General features: G+C 36.9%; 1 protein-coding gene across 1 annotated transcript; it reads right to left on the minus strand.

The window, feature by feature from the left end:
* Positions 1-241: 241 nt before the first annotated feature.
* On the minus strand, positions 242-17,131 carry LOC122861856 (calpain-1 catalytic subunit-like). Its single transcript, XM_044166858.1, has 22 exons — positions 16,952-17,131; positions 15,354-15,608; positions 13,975-14,044; positions 13,774-13,892; positions 12,034-12,167; positions 11,741-11,915; positions 11,072-11,146; positions 10,776-10,861; positions 9,264-9,338; positions 8,229-8,389; positions 6,693-6,850; positions 5,192-5,203; positions 4,867-5,075; positions 4,640-4,679; positions 4,377-4,445; positions 3,170-3,227; positions 2,943-3,004; positions 2,628-2,696; positions 2,374-2,452; positions 1,481-1,597; positions 1,167-1,219; positions 242-962 (listed from the first exon to the last, which is right to left on the minus strand). Exons 2-22 carry the CDS (start codon positions 15,588-15,590, stop codon positions 936-938), a joined length of 2,085 nt encoding a protein of 694 aa, XP_044022793.1. The 5' UTR covers positions 15,591-15,608; positions 16,952-17,131; the 3' UTR covers positions 242-935.
* Between the last annotated feature and the right edge of the window lie 4,549 nt (positions 17,132-21,680).

The raw sequence follows: 21,680 nt of genomic DNA on the forward strand, positions 1-21,680 counted from the left end.
TCATGCTGCCCTGGCTTGTTCAAATGTTCCAGACATTTATCTTCACAACCTCATACTTCTCAAGTTGCTCTTTGCTGAAAGGACACAGATAAAGGAAGTGTTTCCATGGAGTTTAATTTTACGTTGTAAAACTATGTGATTGAACAATCTCATGGAGCAAGAAATGATTCAACATTATTAAATTAATTATTTAACTTTATTTTCACTGTCAAGCCAGACACTACAACCTTCTATATTCTCCAATGTGATTAGTAAGCTGGACCTCAGGGTGCATTTCCAAAGAAAAAGTTTCCTTTAAGGGTTTTGACTGAAGTATATGTCATATGTCAATATGTGCTTAATAGTCGGACTGTTCCTCTGTGATAAAATCAACTGTTAATAACAAACTATTAGTAATAATAATAGTTAATAAGTGATTGAAATTTTCAGGAAACATGGTGAGAAAGGGATGACATACAAACCAGCACAAATCAAACCAGTGACCTGAACACATACAGGTGCACACGGGTTTTTTAAAATTTTTTTATTAAAAACAAAATTAGAAAATGGTCTACACTGCTTTTGTAATTAAAATGAGCCCATGTCATACACTGAAATCTGAAATGTGTTTGTATAATACATTCATTTGGAAAGCACAGAGTGAATAAGCCTACATTATAATTCTACTGATAAAAAATGCAGTAACTCTTTTACATGTAATAAGATGTTATAGGATTGGTAATGTTATGTTTTCACATTAATGTGTATTTCATTGCATAAACAAAGTTTTAAAAAGAAAATGCCCTTTAGTTACATTGCATATGTGTAATGGCTCATTAGCAGAGGAATGTATCTTTTATTTATTATGCAATCTGGCAAATGAAAGGAAAACATTCTTTTGAAATATCTGCTCCTGTATTTCCAGATGAATTGTGCAGTCCATCTTCCTTTTTGGGTTAAGTGTACATTGAAATGTAAATCCACTGAAAATAAAGAGGGAGACGTATTTTTTAAGAAACAACATGTACACAAAAATGCATCTTTTATCACAGAAAACATATAATGAAGTTATATTGTGTCATTCTATTTCAAAACAACTTTCCTCTGTCTTCCAGTCTAGATCAACAGCTGTGGTGTGTGAACAGTTCTAACCACGAACTGCTGACAAGAAGAATACGTTTTATTACCTCTGACTCTCGAAGATTCATGATTTTTCCATCAGACAGTTGTTTGAAGATTTCTGTTGAGCAACACACACATTGTAAATAAATTGTGCCACCTTACGCTCTAAGTGTTATAAATTGTATAACTAGATAATTGTTTAATTATTTTAAATAATTTTAAATAATTATTTATCTGCTTGCCTTCTAATTGGGAACTTTCCAAAGTGAGGACATATATTTTAACATATTTACAAGGCAAGAGTGGTAGAAAATTACTTCTTACATAGTCTTACATAGTCTATCTATAGTCATCATTTGTCCCACTTATCTGCACTTACTCTTCATGCAGTCCAAGCGAAGGATGAGACTGATGAAGCTCTCCAGCGTCATGTGTCTAGAGGACACACTGTAGCGCAGAGCCATCAAATTGAGCATGTCATCGCTGACCCTCATTCCTGTTCCACATACACAGAGCAAGAACTTAGGAGGTGTTTTGGAATTTAGTTTATCCCTCTAACATCAGGGTGTGATATCACATGTTTTGCACAAGCCAAATTTCCACTTGCACAATTAGCCACAAATGCATCAGCATCAAACACACACACATTTGACCTTGTTTGGACATATATCAGTCTTATTTATATTCTTGGTCTGGCATTCAGCTAATCCCAACAACATTTACAAGGTCTTGCAACATTTGTAAAAGTTTTCTGCAAAAAACTAAAAATGGAACGGAAGCACTAAAGTAATCTTTTTGACTTAAAGACAAAAACAACAACAAACTAAACTTATTTTTTTCTCCTCACTGGGACTACCACTGGGTTACTTACTATGATCAGTAAGTTCATTAGAGCTGTAATAACTGCTGTAATGATTTTTTGATTTTGGGGTGCAATAATAATAATAATAATAATGATGATGATGATAATAATGCTTCAGTTCAGATTCCCAAATTCCCTCCTTGATGTCATCTTTTCTTACTTTATCAGACTCAGCTAAGCTGGCTCAGTCTGTGTTTGCATTTTGTAGAAGAGGTAATTGGAAGTATGCACATTAGCACAACACATCTCTCTGTCGTTCATCTAATACCAATTTCTTTGTTGAAAATGTACTTTCTTCTTTCTTCGTGTGTGTGAACACACAGGTTTACATTTTTGTTATCATTCCCAGTGTCGTTTGGTACTGACTTGAATGTATAATCAAGGGAATGAATGAATCCTAACTGGTCTACCTGAAGCTACGATTGCATTCCTCAGCTCACTCAGAGACAGTGTTCCTGTTCGTGAAACATCAGTGAGGAAGAAAATGTCCTGGTCAAAGAAGAAAACAACAACAATGATCAGGAAATTCTTCTGAATCTATATGTAGATACATATGTATTAATGGTAGAATGAAGAGGCTGCTATACGGTAATGTATGTAAATATTCCAAAAATCTAACGATTTTTCATTCAGTATGAAATGTTTAAGCTGGACTTCCTTTTACCTTGTATGTGACGACCTTCTTCCACAAACGAACAAATTCCTCACTGTTCAGTTTGCCGGTGATTGATGTCTTTTTAACCCAACATTAAGGTAACAAAACCATACATCTTAGCCCGACCTTCAAATCGAGTATTGTGTGTTACGTCAACAAAAGGGCAGAATTTGGCACTGTTTTCATGTACGGTTCTTATGGGTTTTATGTTGTGTTATGTTCTTTTAACATTTAACCAGCCTGAAATGAGAAAAAAAGTATGATTCTATTATTTACAGTGTGTAAGTTATACCAAATTATAATGAATGCATTACAAGAGGATACATCCATCAGAGCAACCATACTGCGACAGGCATCAATGCTGAAGCCTCCAGATTTCAAGTCTCCTAAAAAAAATGAAAAAGAAGAAAAATCAGCATGAAACATACTTTGGCCTGAACCCAGCAATATAGCAATGCACATAGCAGGTGATTATTACAATGTATTTTAATGTTTATTGGGCTCTTATGGTGTTTGTCAAAACTGCTAATATCTTTTTTTACAGTCCAAACCTTTCAGGATGTTTTCATTTAGAAGCTTCTGGAGCTGCTCAGCATCCACTTCTTCATACTGGAAATGTAATGAAAACAGATCTTTACCTTTATTAGTGAGTTTTCTGCCAGCCACTCACCCAACTAGCAAAGACTGCTATGTGCAACCCAGTCTCTTCAATCTGCATACAAATAACACAACTGTACATTTTCAAATTACATGCAGTGCATACACCAAAGTCCAATTTTGCGTGCAGGTGATACACCAAATTCAATTCTGTGGAGAGCAGATGCCTCCAACTAAATACCACGCATCACCTTGAGCAGTCATGACATCACCAGCGAGGCTCAGTTTTGTTAGGTTTAGGCACCAAAACTACTTGGTGAGGTTCAGGGAAAGATCACGTTACATATGTTACATAAGTTACAAATACATATGTTAAAATAACTCAATGCGTATGCACTGCACGCAATGTAAAAAAAGTTGTGTTATTCGAGACCAGGCTAATATGTGGCTAACTTGTGGGTTGCTATGATTGCTAATTACCCCTCTTTTATGCTAGTAGACAAAATCATTGCAGGCTATACCAGCTGAACTCCACAACAAACCGAACACCACACACACTTGACATAATATGGCCTTATAAAGTTGATTTGGCTAACATGTTAGCAAACAGTTGCCTATTTATACATCCAGCAGAGAGAGAGCAACATTAGCATCCATTTTAGTTGTGTTTCTGTCCACTGGACAAATGTAAGTCCAATATTCATTCTCCCTTTAGCTCTCTTTTGTTCTTCACCAACTTCTGAGGGAAATATCTAGCTCTTCAGCTGCTAAAGGCTCGACAATGTCCACCAGCTAGCTGCTAACGTTGTGTGTCTGCTGTTTGGTGCTGGGCTGGTGGTGTACAGTCAGGTCTAACTGATTTTTTTTTCACTAAAAACAGCTGCGCATTGAAATTACATTGAGAGAACCAAAAAGTAAAGTTAAGAAAATCAAAACAATGAGCTGAAAAACACTATAATGCTTTGTATAGCTGAAGGGAACTGCAGAGTCAGGTGATCATTTTCTGTGGGTATGTCAGTACGAAAGACCCCTTTCACGTTATACATACTTATCCTGCAACTTTAAACTGTGTGAAAATTGGGGAGGTTCAAAGTCGTACTCAAACTCACTTGCTATAATTATGCTAATTAGCAAGTCACATGTTAGTGAGAATAATATTACCTTGTCGGAGTGTTGGCGGAAAAAGTTTTTCTTATTCTCATCATCCTGTACTTTTGTGACATTTTCGAGCTGGGAATTAAAAATAGAAGAGAGAGTGGAAGAGAATTGAGTCATTTTATTTGAGACTGTAAAAAAAAAACATATTTTACATACTTGCAAAAGAATGTAGTTAAGAACATGTAACACAATATCAGAATAATATAACCAGCAACAATATTGTAATATTATTAAATCTAAACAAAGAATTATTAAATCTTGCACACCTTTTCAACTGGCTCATGTTTGTGGTCACCAGAATTCTCACTGTGGAGAAACACCAAAGACATTCCACATCGGATTAGTGTGTTTTATGTTTTCTTAATATAAAGCACCAGTAATGTGTGACGTATGCCATGCAGATTAATTTTGGATCATGGTGTCTGTCATATCTGTCATTTCTTGATTTACAATGAACAGTGAAACAAGCAGTGGGTTGAGTGAGTGCGCATACTAGCCATGGGTCTCTGTCTTGGAGAGGATGGTCAGGATGAAGGTGGCTGTCTCATTGGAATTGAAGGTGGACGGCACAATCAGGTATTCACCAGGCTTCAGCATAAGGAACTCCATCACCTCACGTGCATTCATGTAGGTTTTAGTTTGGGCGACAGGTGCGCGTCTGCTGAAGAAAGAGGCTGGGAACTTCCCACTCTGTGCCTTGTACTGAAATATTAAATAGATATTTCAGTTCTCTGCAGTTTATATAATTTACCAGAGCTGCACAATGTAGGTGGAGAATGTTTATTGTGAATAAAGATTGGTTTAAAATTGTTTCTTACGTTTTCAGTCACCTTGAGGGAAATCAGTGAACGATGAGTTCATGATGGGGACAAAAAGAAATTAATTCAATTAATAAGGGTAAAATTTTCAATTATAATAATGTATTGTACCATGCATACCGTCACTCGAAATGAAAAGCAGACTTTGACCAAGACTTAAACGTGTCTTGCGAGCCAACTGTTGTCAAATTTACAAACAGATTGCATGGACTTTGACTTTGGTTTTGGTTTTGGTCATCAGTTTATTGTGTTTACTTTTGATTTACTGCAACCCTCCTTTGACTCCTTGATGGTCCCTTGAAAACCCGAGATGTTTGTGGATCAGACAATGGTTGAATGTTGAAAGCCTTTTTAACCTGATTTACTTAATAAATCTTCTAAAATTACAACCCACAATTATTCTTGTTGACTTGAAATCATACTGAAATTGCCACTTCGTGCCAGGCCCCCACGCCCCCACGCCCCTCCCCCAAACCCCTCCCCTCTCTCTAAAACCTAATACAGCAGCCCACCATTGAGTCTGGTTCTGTCCAAAGTTTCTGCCTCTTAAAGGAAGTTTTTCCTTGCCACTGTCGCCAAATGCTTGCTGATGGTGGGATTTGTTGGGTCTCCGTAATTAATATTATAAAGAGTACGGTCTAGACCTGCGCTATAGGAAAAGTGCAATGAGATAACTTCTGTTATGAATTGGCGCTATATAAATAAAATTGAATTGAATACTTGCTGCATGATTACTTGAAAAGTTTTAATGAATCAAACCTTGTTTTTGATACTATTTATGGTCAGCATTTTTTCAGCAATATCCATTCAGTGTATTTTGTAATTTCCTCTCTGTATAGTAATTTTTATGGTGGCAGAGTCTGCCATTCCCGAGCTGTAGGGATTCATGGAAAAAGATGTATATACAGTATGTAATCCAGTGTTACAACTGGCGAATCCCACGGTGGCCTTTATTGTGAATGAAGACATGGTCATTTTAGGGTTAGTTGTGTCAGTGGATCAGTTTTACATATTGCTGGGAGTAATCATTAATGCAGGAGTTGTGGTTCCAGTATGAAAAATATGGTAAATTTGAATGATAAACATATAGGCCTATGTGGGTTTCTAAATGATCCTGACATGACTGCATGCCTTCACATCAGCTAAATGTTTCTTAACTTTAAATAGTCCAAAGCCATCTAGCCAACTAGCTAATAGGCTATATGGAAAAGGGACACAGCATCCAGTAGTGAGAGTGAAACTTTTTTGCTCAGTATTCCAGGTTAAAGGGGATATAATTAAAATTTTTGTCTTTTTTTCTTTTCAGACAACATGATGCTGCAGCAGTAATAATTCAGTGCATTTAACATGACGGCACAAAATGCTTAAAATTCTACAGCAAGATTCCATTCGTGTTTTCACTTAATCGGACAACTTCAACTACCTTCCATGTCTACTATATGTCTGACATATCCCTAACAGTCCTCACACTGTGACAGAAACGATAAAGGGTAATATTTACCTCAAATACCGAGAATCCAATGTGGAGATGTTGGACCAGGCGTCGGTTCCTCTTGTCAGGCTTTTGAATGAGAGACACCAGCATGTTTTTATCGCCATCTTTCTCCGAATATTCACCATCAATCTTGACCCGATACTGTGGATTAGTCCAGAAAGTGTCTGGAAGACAAAGGGAGAAACAAGGTTTATTTGTATCAGTTTGCAAAGAGTAGGGTGAGTGATTTGATTGATTTATCAAGATTAAAATAAAATGTTATTGCGTATTACTGATTAACTAAAAGAACTTGAAAGCAAGGCTAGTTGAACAGTCTCACACATCAGTCTGATCAAGTTTGAACTGTTCTGAAAATGTCAGTTTTAAATTAAAATGTCAGTATCATAGATTATACAGAAGAAATGGAGCATTTGTGAATTGTTTACTTATTCTGTACTTTATAACATGTTAAGTCAAGTAGTTGAGCTGGAGTTGTGTATTAAAGTTACCCTGGTATTGTGACAGAGTAACTGTCCTGTTTTTTTGGGCATGATGTTAATTACTGGTGTGAGTACTCAGTGCAAGATAAGTTTTAAAACAGTGTTACTAGTGCTATCTTATCTAATCTGAGCACTTGACAGTGTGGTTCTTTTCTCCTGTGGCTATTCACTTTATCTTTCCTGGCAACAAGAGCTTTGCTATGATATTTTGTCTTTTATCTTCCTATTCTGACACATTGTTTTGCTTGACTTCTGCTTGTGACCATCAAGTTCTAGTGTACAATGCACTAATGATATGTGTGTTGTGCTTCAGAAAGTTACAGATGCAGATAGAGAGATATACTTTCTGGGAAACCTAAATATTGACTGGCTTTCTCCGACCTGTGCTCTGCAAGAGAGATTACTAGTTGTAATGAACGTATGTAATGTGACTCAGATGATGAACGTGGGCTCTAACATGTCTGGGGTAAAATCATTCACATACATAGACCATATTTATACTAATGCCAGTGAGCTCTGCTCTATATTATAAGGTACACAAGGAAACTGGGGTGTACATAAATGTTAAATGTGGATAATGGCTCGTGCCCAAAACACCTTGAACTTCAGCGTTAATCTCTTGTTTCTGTTCAAACACAAAGCTTCTTCTTTGTTATATTATTATTATCATAGTTATTAATTTTATTTATTATCTTTAATTATGGTTTATTCAATTGTTTAGTTATTTCTTTTTGTGGCTTATATGGAGTATATATATGAGAATATGAAAGGTGATCTGTTTGTTGCTCCACTCTCGTTAAGTCCAGCTCTGCAGAAGTCTCCCATGCTGCTTTTGAAGAGACATTTTGATTAGTCTCTTCTTAGACAAAAGGGGAAAAATGGATATTCATCTCTGTTGTAGTGCCAAATTGCCAAATTGTGGTTTATGCTGATATGACAAGTGTCACTTGCTGGTATTTTAAAATGTTGTCAAACACATTATGAAATTGCAATACATTTGCTTCTATGGTATAACAAATATATCGGGCCTTATTAAATTTAAGTCCAGATATTCTGGAGGTACCTTTATTATTCATGCATCCTCCAGCAGTGGTTCCTGCAACCCATCTCCCCTCATAGAAGGAGGTCTTCCAGTGACGAGAGGAGTTTTCCTCAAAGAAGTCGGGACACAGGGAGCAGATGTCAAGATCCGTGTAGAACTTACAAAAGTCTTCCATAGTCATCCTGTTGATATCAGAGATTAATTTTGATAATATGAAATTTTCTTCTGGATGTGATTCTGAAAATATGAAACCTTAAGAAATATAGTACAAGATAAAATAAATAATATTCCTTCTGTATGAGTTGGGGTAAGAAGTACAGATGAAATCTTTTCCATTCATAAACACTGCAAATGTACCTTTACCTGTCTGAATATATGCAAAGAAAAGCTACTTGATGACTAATAGCTCCCTCTGTGTATTTGTGAATTAGTGAGTTTGTGAGGGAGCGACAAGCAAGCCAGTTCTTTGTGTCTGAAAATGTGTTGACAATCCTATACTCAAAAAGACAACAGTCATTCTTTCCAACACAGTATGCTTGTTGTGTTTCACCTTGCATCACATTAAAATCACGAATATATTCTAACCACCACAGTGAAATTTGTTAAAAAAATCAAAGTTGTAGGTGATGCTTTAGATTAAAAAAAGACCTACAGTATACATGTAAATGATTTTAAAGTTTCCAAATTGTTACTCCCTTATTCTCTAACTTCACGTCTTGTTCCCTTGTACCTACATATCGGTACATACTGTATGGATACATATAACATTTCACTGTAAATTGGGAAGAATTTTGCTGCAGGCCCATAATCTAAAGCGTTTACAAGGTGTCTCGATTTCTTGAATATACAAATATGTAATATGTTTTATTTTACAATGCTGCATAAGTAGTAGTCTTCTATTTGTTGCCATTGTAAAGCATTGTGAATATCTTACGTTTTAAATACACTACACTTTAAATATCCACTGTTCTGTAGTTGTTACTGTGCAGGTGAGAGTGGGTCAGGAAACATTTGGATGCTTAGAAAAGTTTCTTACATTTGATTACATTTGCTTACCAAAACTCTCCATCATCATCCACTGAAAGGCACATGTCACGATCTTGAGCACTCACGGTTTTCCACAGAGATGACCTTGAAAACATTTAGTCATTTAAGTAAGAGAGGAGACAATATCTTATAGATCATATATATGCAGTCACTTCCATTATACATGCAAGAATTAAGGAGAATAGGTCTACATTTGTTTGTTTTACTAATTTCAAGAAGGCGTTTGACTGGATTAATAGGGAATTTATATAGGTTGTTAAATTCTGGTGTTAATGGGAAGTTTTATGATGCTCTCTTTATCAAGCACCTGTTGCTCATGTTAATGACTACTCGTTGGTTTCCCCAACAATTTGGTGTGAAGCAAGGAGATGTTTTGTCTCCAATATTGTTTTCCATTTATGTTAATTATTCAGCTCTTCAAATTAAAACTTCTAGCTTGGGAGTCAAAGTTGATGATAAGATTGTGGGCATATTATTCTATGCGGATGATGTAGTTTTACTTGCTGAACATGACAATAATCTACAGATTATGCTGAACATTATTGCGGAATGGTGCTAGAAATGAAGACTAGTGGTGAAACAAGACAAAACACAAATAGTACATTTTAGACAAAAATAATTGCAGAGAAGTTCAGTTGTTTTTAATTCTGGTTCAATAGTGCTGTCATATACTGATCAGTAGAAATATCATGGCCTGATGCTGGACGAGCACATTACATTTAAAGAAGCTGTCAGTGTTCTAGCTCAGTCACCGGTTTTATGTAAAACTTGAGTTGAGCTTCAGGAAGGGAACCTTTTTTGTAGCAGATTTTATTTGTCAAACTGAGCTGTAAAATAACTTGTAGTTTTGTAATGAAATGAAATGTTTGACCACTACAACTGTACTTTTGGTGTCTTGTAAACCCATGAGGGTTGGGCAGCGCCATAATCTTATTATCAGTTGTTTTCAGCATTCACAGGGAAGTTAAAAGATGTCCTGAGGCTTAGAAACAGTGCCTTTCAATTTTCCATTCAACACATATGCAAATACATGTTGAGTGGCAGGTGGTATTTTCTGTGGATGAAAAGCTGTTTTAAGCTGCCTTTAAGGCAAGGTATTACAGTGGATTACTGGTAAAACCAGTTTAGAAAAACAAGAAGACAGTTTTAACAGGCTTCTCTTACAGGAATGTACAGTTAATACCACTTAAGTGATTATATTCTCAAAAAACCATAAACCCCTGGTTATTAGCAATCTGTTGGCCTTCAGCTAAAAGTAGATGTGAAAAGTGGTGAAATGCATCCTTATTGCATCCCGAATAGTTGGGTCTCTGTAAATAATATTATGAAGAGTATGGCCTAGACTTGCTCTATAGGAAAAGTGCAATGAGATGGCTTCTGTTGTGAATTGGTGCTATATAAATATAATTGAATTAAGAATAGTTGTGTGTTTGTGTGTGTGAAAAATACATGTTCACTTATTTGTCATTGGGAAATTGCCATGTCTTTGTGAAACAGTCACTTAGTGGGAGTAGTTCTCACCGATCACTCCAGTCTCCGTTCCACTCTCCTTTGCCCCAGGGGTTCCACAAACGCACCAAGTTTACTAGTTTCCCCTGGCTCATCGTCTGACCAGCAGTCATCATGGGAGACAGCACCATTGTTATGTGCCATTAATGTAAAAATGCAATAAATTTCCCGTAAATCATTTGCAATGGTACACTTCAATAGAACCTTAAAAACCTGATTACTAGCTGTTGGTAATATAATCTTTATGATCACTATCATACAAGTGCTGACAAACTTCCAATTCCAAGTGCAATTTCCCAATTCTTCACCTGTTTCACACCCGTGACAGTGTAGGCATGGCCTTGGACCAATCCATTCGGCAATACAGTGTTGGCAGGTGTCTCCTACAAGCCAAAGACGTTGATCATTTAGTTTATGTGTTGTTGTAGACACAAATTATGTGAAGACTTGTCCAAAAGAAACTGGATTAAAGTGTGTGACAGCAGCCTATAAATCATTTTCATGTGACCCTAAAAATGAAAAGGGTAGCTAATGGCTAAATTATGAACAACTAAAGGTAAGGTTTGGGGTCATTTTAATTAAAATTGCTTGCTGAACACATAAGCCAGAAATGTTATCTAGACTACTGACACATTCAGCTGTCACGTGACCTTCACTTTGCAGGTCGCAGCGGTCAGGTGGGAGTTTCATTTTAGTGTAATCTGTTTCACAATTTGTGCAGGAAGAATATGAACCCATCATCGTTTCTCCACATTTTAAGAGACTAGGCTTGCTCTGCCTATTTGGATGCAATGAATCTAAAAGATTAGCTACAATTGCCTCCAGTGCAGCTCTTCACTTGAGAAATATAACTGAAATTTCAACCTGTCTTTTTGTTGAAGTTTAGTTTATTGTTCAGCATCTCTCTAAATAGTCTATGTGCACTTTACAAAAAAGATTTTTAAAAACAGCCAGTGTTGGTTTTGTGTGGTACCTACCCCTTGAGGTGTACCACAGCTCATCAGTGACTTGGATTGGCCAGCTCTGTACATCAGCTCCCACAGGTTTGGAGGGGGATCTGACAGCCGAATACACATGTGAACACCACCAGTGAAGTCCATCATAGCCTCTGAAGGAGATCCAGCACTCATGTCGGTATAGGAACCACACACCCTGACACAGGTGGATGTGATATTATTTTTACAGATACAGTACTCGAGAAATGATACAAAACTCATGCTATGAAAACACATTTATGTCTCTGTGAAACAATGTACTTTTCTCTTCATACTTGGCATAGGCTTTCTCCAGCAAAGCAGGCCAGAACTCATTTTGGTCTTTCGAGTTTACGAAGATTAGTCTCCCATTGATTGTCGGTAGCTTGTCATCAATGACGACATCCACCCACCTTCCAAATCTCCAGAACTGAATAGTTAAAAAAGAAGATATTCTGTGTCAATATGTTGTTAAAAATTATGTTTAGGTGGGCAAAAACTTTTCTTTTTCATATTGTTATTCATTATCAGTGATGAATTTCAGACAATACATTTTCCAAAAATGTACAGTGCAGTCCACAAGAATTTGGAAAGGGACACATATTTTTGTTGTTTTGGCTCTATATTCCAGAACATTGGATGAAACAGTGACAATTAAAGGTTACATTTGTGACTCCCAGCTTTAATTTGATGCTGTTTTCATCCACATCAGATTAACAGTATTGGCGACACACATAACCAAAAGCTTTTGGATAAAGTAAAATAAAATTAAAGGCACCCTGTGGTGTTTTCTTGTAAACAAACACAGTTAAGTTTACATTCAATGTTTCTTACTATTGTGTGTATCCGTGAGGTCTAACAAATCTACTGAATGCAATTACTTTCTCATAAAACATTTCCCAAACCAATTTTATGAATATTTTGAAACCTGTGCCATATTACTTATGTGCTTACTATTTTGTGCTAGCAGAGCATTAAACACAAACATGCAAAACATTGTTCCTTAGCACCACTACTGCTCAGAAACTCTGTAGGCTCTCTTTAAATATAGTCATCATATTTAATGATGAGGGAATCTCCACACATCAGCCACCAACTGGGGGCTCAAACCTGTGCCTCAACCGACAGGACTAACGTTTCATCTCTGATGAAGACATGCTGTAAAAATGAGTCATTGCACTTAACTGTGTGCTCCACACCTCATCGCTCCAGATCGTGTCATCATATTTAATATGGTTTTGAGTATTTTGGAATCAGTGACTGGCTGAAGTCATAGACATCAGCAGACATTTGCAGTGTTGCAGGTCTCTGTTGTTTCAGCTGCTTTTTGCCTTTAGTCTGGTATTTAAGTGAAACACATGCTTAGATGCTCAGGTGACAAGTTAAAATGCTCCACTGTATGAACATAAAAAAGACTCCTTGGTTAGTTTGGTTGCACTATATGTTTAAGTTAATTGTCTGTCCTCCTGTTTCCAGAGTTTTGATGCACTTGTTTGAAAAAAGTATATGATTTATACACTGTTTACTACTTAATAATATCAGCTACCTGTAAATCTGAAAGTCAGCACTTGAACCTCATAGTCATTGAGCTTCATTCTTGAACTTGAAAACAGCAGTGGACAAAACAATCTCACCTAGCTGTTCTAGAGCTTTGAGCAACTGAGAAAACTCCATCTGCTAATGAAGATCGTGTGATATGATCAAAAGCTCCAGAACAGCTACTAAATAAACTTTGAGGTGAGATTGTTTTGACAGCTCATATTGTTTCATATCATTTGCTAGAGCAAAGCCAAAACAAAAGAAAATGTATGACGGCCCAATTACTTATGGAGTGCATTGTCTGTGCATACATCATTTTGATATTAAATTAAAATTATTTCATAAATTATGATGATGGCATTGAATTACTTCACATACTCAGAATTTTACAGAAATAATATTACATAATAAATATTACTGAAAGTCTGATTTGTGTTTGTCAGTGTTCAATGAAAATATACAGCAAAATAATAAAGAGTTGTGCTGTTAGTATTTACCCTGAAGTGGAACAGCCCGCAGTAGTTCTCGTCAAATGTTTGTTCAAGAGGAACAACTTGCCCGAAGACGTCATTCTGGAATGTCAGAGCTCCGATAGATGCAAGAAACCAGCAGTTTCCTGAGTAAAACATGGCCAATGAGTTGTCAGAAAGACAAGAAGAAACAACAGTAAAATATTATGAATGAAGAAATTTCCCTACCAAGTAGTCCTTGACCAAAGTCAAACCTGGAGACCCCATCAAGTATGAAGGATGGATTAGGAGCAATTTTCTGGAACAGAAGGAGTGTTAACGAGTCAAAAATGACGACAACAAAAAGAAACTCTTTAAAGATTTAAAGGATAGGTTCACATTTTTTCACATTTAGTCCATCCATGTTAATACAATACTTACATGCCCTTTGAAATATTTATTGGTCACTGTAAATCATCCCTACTGTTCACACTGGCCATGAAGAGATCCCCTCCCAGCACAACGCCAATGTAAGAGTTTGGGAACAAAATCCAGAGCTTTCATTCCATACAAAAAATTGTATTCCTAAATTCAGCTGAAACTAAAATGAGGCTTCAGCAGTCTGAGTTAGCCAAATCAAGTGGGAATCCTCCAAAGTTAGTGTTTTTAGTACAAACTTTCGTGTTTGTGTTGCTATCCCTCCACCGCAGCACAGCAAGGAACTGAGCTTAAAGAACTGCAAAGAATACTGGCTGTGAAGTTAGTTAGAACAGATTATTGGAATAATAACGAATATATGTATAGTTACTTAGTTACTTTCCACCACTGGTATCAAGGCTTTTTTCCCAGCATAATCAAAAAAGTAGCTAATAGGACAAATATGTCTATTTTAAAAACACAAAATACTCATCGATCTTTATGATTATGATGATCAAACAGCAGTCCTGTTTTCACTACCCCACAGTCGTTCCTCGTTTGCTTTATTCTGTATCATAATAGAATGCAGAGCTACAGTAAAGTATGTGTCATGTATAATGTGTCATATGAAGTTATACTGTAAGCCTAAAGTAATCAAACAAGATGTACTGTATTTGTATTTTGCTAATAAGCAAATATGATCAGTCAGTTTATTTCACGGGTGATCTGACCACATGTACTTTATCATCTGTTCTTCCGGAGCTAGCTAAACAGCCACCAAGACACTAAGATTTCTATTTAATAAGTCACCTTAACCATATCAGCTAAAATCCGAGTTTACCTGTACGGTAGCATAAAAGTGCATGCCATATACCTCTCTTTCCCTATCTTCCACACGCCAGGACACACTGGACACTTATTAACTTGTGTTTGGATATTTGTTCCTAAAGTAAGTATAGCCTCAACCAGCAGCTAGTATGGCAGTCATTCAAAAAATGTTTACTACACTTGTGCTGTTACACACATAGCCAGACACCTAACCTACCTGTATTTGGACTGTGGGAGGCAAAAGTGGTAAACACTGAATCACTGAAAGAGGCTAGGTTTTAATCTCAGCTCAATTGGTTTAGCTCTCTGCCGGTGACAGACTACAATTTACATGCTTGATCAAACATTTAGTGTGATACGGGATCTTCTTCCGAAACACTCACCGCTGGTCTCAGCCACACCACACGGGCCAGGTCAGAAGGGCTCAGTATCCCTTCACCGATGGAGTTCCTGTCAGGGGGGAACATCTTGTCTATGTACCTCACTCCCCGGATGAGACAGTACTGTTTCAGCTCCTGGAAGTCTTGGTTGAGGAACTTCTCAGGGTTGGCGACGCACCCATAACCGTTTTGCTTGTTACGAGTCTCCAAGATGTTCAGACACACACCTGGAGCAGGCATTGCTGCAGTGTTTGGTCTCTGTTAAGGAAAATGAGATACAGAACCATTTTGACATTTACAATAATTTTGCATACAACTTTGAGGGATGCAGATGTGTGAGAAATTAAAGGAGCATACAGTAAAATTAAGGTTTTGGACCACCACAAGCTGCCAGAACAGCTTCAGTGCTTCTTGGCATAGATTATGTAAGTCTGTGGCTCTCTGCATGAGGGAAAAGCTATCCCCTACTGTATACAAATAATCTTGCCTTGCCTTGTGTTACTTTCTGTCAAGCATGTTACGCCAAAAGCTCCTATAAGTGTTCAGTCAGGCTGAGATCAGGGCCAGTATGCTTAGAGCAGGAATAACCAGTTACATCATTTTGCAAAAACATATGGAATTTAAAAGTTAGTTTTATTTGCGTGAAATCCCTGACATCTCCAGTAGCAATTAACGTGAAATCAACAATTTCTAATATTTAAATAGGGATGAGGATAACAGGACATTGAAAACTAAAACTAAATTGTAGCAGCAAACAAATTCTGCTGAATGAAGTACCAAACTGACAAGTGCAGACAATGAAGATGAAAGTGATTAAAATTAAATCAATGCCAGCTTTATTCTTGTTGTTTGCACCCCTTTAGAAAAATTATAAAATTAAATTACAAACAATAACATCCTATCAAATCTACAAATCTAATGCAGATAATAAGCTAAAAATACCCTATTTTAAAATATACTTATTGCTTCACTTATCAAATGTTCATTATGATGAATAATATTTCTCAGGTATGGGCTCACCTCTACTTTTGTACTGCAGCCATTTAGGATCTTTTCTTAACTAACTTAAGAGACCTTAAATCTAAGAGTATTTTTGAGTATTTTAAATTTGATGGGTATAGATTTTTTTACTGTTATCTTTCACTTAGGTCCAAGATTTCCCTTTTGACATCATACATTCAGTGATCCTCTGTGCCCTGTATGGACGTTTCTGCATTTGCTCTTTTTGGCCACTCATTTAATCTGGTTTTTCCTTTAATTTGTCACCTGTTTGTATCAGATAGATACCAAAACTTTTACTAACGACTATGAACTATGCAAAAACTACTGCAGTCCAATAGAAAAAATATTATTCCAGTAATTTAAAAAACATATTATTAATAATAAAAACATTTATTATATTTATTATAAATATACTAGGTCAAAAATATCTTCATAACTATACATAATAAAGTACAAAAGTACACTGACACTAGAGACCACATACACTTCAGTCTCTTAAAATGTAAACTAGAACATATTAACATGGGCTGCCTTGTTTCTTGCAGCAACATGTCCTGCAGGCTATATGGCAATAAAGTCAATGTTTTTGAAGACCTTACCTCAACAGCTTGAGTGAGAAAGGGTGTCTGGATGAAAGAGCGAAGAGGCTTATTCTTGTATCATGCCTGTAAACGCCTGAGGCTAACAGGGTTCGTAAGGTGTTCTTGTCTGTCCTAACAAAATATATAGTTTCTCTTTGAACAAACCACACCTCTGGTCACCTGTAGCACAATCTTGTACCGCTGTAAGCTACTGTATGACATAGAAAGAGAGAGAGATAGTGAGAGAGAGAGAGAGAGAGAGAGAGAGAGAGAGAGAGAGAGACTTACACTTTCAATGGAAAGACACTGCAACCTGCAGTATTCATGGCCTGACACAGCTTGACCCTTTTTTTATGTGTTCATTTATCTCCAGAGCACTAGAGTGTTGTCAATCATTGGTCAAGACATAAAGCTCAGCACTAGCTGTCACTGCCATCTGGCTGTGCATCCTGTTAAACTAAGAGTAAACTCAGGCTGTTGGCTGCCAGTGTTTACAAAAGGTTTGACACTGTGATTAAAGTCAGGTTCATTTATCTTTACATGAACCTTTGATTCTCTGTGATGCCATTAATAAGCCAAAATTCAGCCAGTAAGTTAAGATGCAGCCAGCAGCTGTCCTCTGTGACTTAGCAGTGATTGATTTCATTGGTACAGAGGAAAGAACTGATGATAGTAATGGTTGTTTGTGAATGCTGCATTATTTATTTCTTACATCAAAATCTATAATCCATATTAAATAATCTTACAATATGCAATATGTCCATAATCATGTGTGTGTGTGTGTGTGTGTGTCAGATGTACACAGCTTAATCATTAACAGTGTCAACTTAATATTAGTCTGCTATCAGAGATCATGTGATGTTGAAATTGTATCACTTTGTTCAACTCTTTATTTCAACATTCCATGCTTCTCCTATATGTTTTTACTCCTTAATTTTACTGTTGCTTAATATAATATCCTCTCTTTTCTCTCTCCCCATCAAAGATAGTCTTCCTACTCAGTGCTGCTTATTAATTACAGGAGTCATTCACTTCTCTAACAGTTCATTATTGTGTGTGTTAATGTTTATTTTCCAAAGTCATAGCAGAAGATTGGAGCCCTTCTCAAGAAATGATGCTACAGTGCCAAGTTCCATTTCTCATGAAGTCCAATAGACACAAAATTAACTACAATCTGGCAAGCTGCTTCTTGTATAACAATCCTTTCCCCTAGTCAAGGAACACTGGTTGTTCACGAAACATATTTTCTCACTTGATCCAAGTGGAGATCATTTTGGTGTTATTTGCCTAGGTTAAAAGTAACGTGTAAAGGAATTTTATATATATATGTGTCTGTGTGTGTGTCAGATGTACACAGCTTAATTATTAACGGTGTCAACTTAATATTAGTCTGCTGTCAGAGATCATGTGATGTTTGAACAGCCGCTCAGCTTTATGAGTAGAAAAAAAATCTCCATTCCAAAAAAATTTTATTCAACACTTCTGTTGAAAAATGTCCTGTGTAATGTGAATCGGGCTGTATTTTGAAACAGCATAAGACAAAGTTAAGATCAACCTTTGATCCTTGTGGGGAAAAAAGGTCACATAGCAGTCTTTATGATTACATCTCTTTCACTTTCTCATTTATACTTATCGCAATGTACTGTACACTTTTTCTGCATCATGTCTTGCCATTATGTAGCTTGATGATTGTTTTCATTTTTGTACTTAGCATATCAAATTGAACCACTTTGTTCTACTCTTTATTTCAACATTCCATGCTTCTCCTATATGTTTTTACTCCTTAATTTCACTGTTGCTTAGTATAATATCCTCTCTTTTCTCTCTCCCCATCAAAGATAGTCTTCCTACTCAGTGCTTGTTCACTGTGCAAATACTTTTATTGGAAGCACATAAAGCTTCCTGAGTATACTCAGCAAACAACAGACAACAACAGAATTTGTTGTTTTATGGTGTGGTCAACCCATGTTGAGCCACCAGGTCAAATGTTGGACTGCTGCTTATTAATGACAGGAATCATTCACTTCTCTAACAGTTCATTATTGTGTGTAATAATGTTTATTTTCCAAGATTAACCTTTATTTTCCAAAGTCATAGAGGAAGATTAGAGCCCTTCTCAAGAAATGATGCTACAGTGCCAAGTTCCATTTCTCATGAAGTCCATGAGACACAAAATTAACTACAATCTGGCAAGCTGCTTCTTGTATAACAATCCTTTCCCGTTATCAAGGCATGCTGAACACTGGGTGAACTGTTGGACTGAAATCACTAATGTTCATGAAACATATTTTCTCACTTGATCCAAGTGGAGATCATTTTGGTGTTATTTGCCCAGGTTAAATGCATAAATATACATATCAAATGAAAGGAGAGCATCAATAACATATCAAACAATACAAAAAGTGAAGTTTAAATTCTATTTTACATAAAATACTGCTTATCAAAGGTCTGTCCTCACTCTCCGTCAACCTTTTTCCACTTCCTGTTCATGGTGGATGCACCAGTGGGACACATGGGCTGCGTTTCATTAGTAGTTCCACTTCCCCTCATTCACCTACCCTCAGTCCTTGGTGTTTATGTAACAGCATACATTGCACATAGGCCACTTGGAGAGCAGAGGGAAAGTGGGCAGGGGAACGCACCTGCCCTTGTATTCTTTCGGCCCAAACCATCATGGATTCGTTGTAGGCTCAGCGCTATACTGCTTTTTACAAGTCATCAGAAATATCTGCAGACTCATTTTAATAAGGCGAAGACGTCTTCTGCGGACAATTGCAATATGTAGGCACTTTGAAATTAGCTGCATCAGTTTCTGTTTTAGAAATTTCTGTTTGTGATCTGCAAGGCAGCAATTATACCACGGCTAAACAGCCAGTGCCGTGGATGCCCCGGATTGTGGCCGTAATGCCCCTTCTAAAATTAACTACCCACACCGCCAGTTTGGCATGCCCTGTTTTGAAGTGGCCGTTGTGCCTAACTAGGCAACACGAGTTTTATGTACATTACTGCCACCTAACCATGGATATATTTTCTTGCATCAAATGCATAACTGCAATGCATTGTGGGTGATATACACTTCTGGAAGGACCATCATTGTTGACTCGCTCCCTCAGCTCTCCAAGGGGCGATCTCACCAAGTTCACTTCAGGTTTTCAGACAAATGGAACGACACTTATGATGGCGGCAGAGATTCCCCTGAGGGGAAGTCAACGAGGGCTTGTTGAATGACTAATGAAACGCAGCCATGGTCTGGGAAGTTTTACATTTTTTGATATTTTAAACAATGTTTATATCACTGCGGTCACAGCTTTTATACTTCAACAGCATCTTTACATTATTATGGTTAGTTAATAATTGTAAATTACAGGAACGGAGGAATACACAAAATGGCTCCAGTGTACAACAGCAATCCAGTAACCCAGAGTGGGCATACTGCACTATCTCCTCAAGAAAAGTGAGGCAACAATATTCCATTCATTGGAAACACTTTATTTGGATTGTCTGCCTACTGTTGTGACCTCAGGCAGTTGTCTGGGGGAAAATGCTAGTATACTTAATCAGTTTTCATCTCCATCAGTTGCTTGTCAACAACGTCAGCAGTTTGTCAACATCATCAGATGATAATTGTGTTCATTTTTAAATAAACATATTAGTTGTCTGTGTTCAATTTATTGTGTTTATATCAAAAATACATACATACATACATTTTTCCTCTTACCTGTAGTGCTATGTATCCATCTAGATTGTTTGTTGTGAGTTGCTGTGTTTTGGAGATATCGGCAGTACAGATGTCTGAATTTTTTTAATGTAATGGAACTCAGCTTGTGGTGCTCAAAGCACAAAAAAAATACATTTGATAAACTCAACAGCAATGTCTCTTTCCACAAATCATGACCCGGTTACTCAAGATAATCCACAGATTTGTTGTGAGCAGTTTCATGTGGGAACTTTTCTTTCTACCAATAGTTCCTGCATGAAACTGCTCACAACAAGGGATTGCTGATGACTTAACAAGACTAAGAGTCTACAGCCATGCTATTTTAGTTCGATCTTTGTTTAGCATTTCTAATTAGCAATAAACACAAAGGACAGCTGATGGGAATGTAATCAGTTTTGCAAATGTTTTGACATAAACCAAAGTACTGGACAATAAAGCAATAAGCCCCAGTAGGCCGTGGTTTATAGTGGTTTTAAAACAGCAATCCATTAAATAGTTGTTGAGATATTTCAGTCTGGACCAAACTGCTGGACCAACTAACAGACCGACATAATTTGAATTTGCCTGGGAATTCATTATGGACTGACACAGTGGACATGCAAGGGTTTAACCAGAGAGCAACATTATATCAGACAGAAATGGAAGAATCTGTCTATAGGGATTTCTTTGAAGTGGTCTCTATTTAACTGCCTATGTGAGCTCAGTGGGTGGAGGAGTCTTACTCTATTTCCTGTGATTGTGGTTGGGGCACTTCCTGTGTTTAAAACAAATACAGGAAATGTTGTCTGGATTCACATGAATGTCCTTGGCACTCCAAAACAGTACATTCAAGCTACTTAAGCAAACACAGGTGATAGACAAGTGTGCCCAAATCCACTTTGTTTTAGACTTGACTGTTTTAATTCAGTTTGCATAGCTGTCCATTCACCTGAAGGGCAAACCTCACATTGAATATAGGAACAAAAATACAAAGCAATGAGTTTTACAATGCATGGAAAAACTGCAAACTAATTTGGGTTGTTTTGAACA

Source organism: Siniperca chuatsi, linkage group LG15 (genome assembly GCF_020085105.1).
Source record: "Siniperca chuatsi isolate FFG_IHB_CAS linkage group LG15, ASM2008510v1, whole genome shotgun sequence".
In the NCBI taxonomy this organism is placed as follows: Eukaryota; Metazoa; Chordata; class Actinopteri; order Centrarchiformes; family Sinipercidae; genus Siniperca; species Siniperca chuatsi.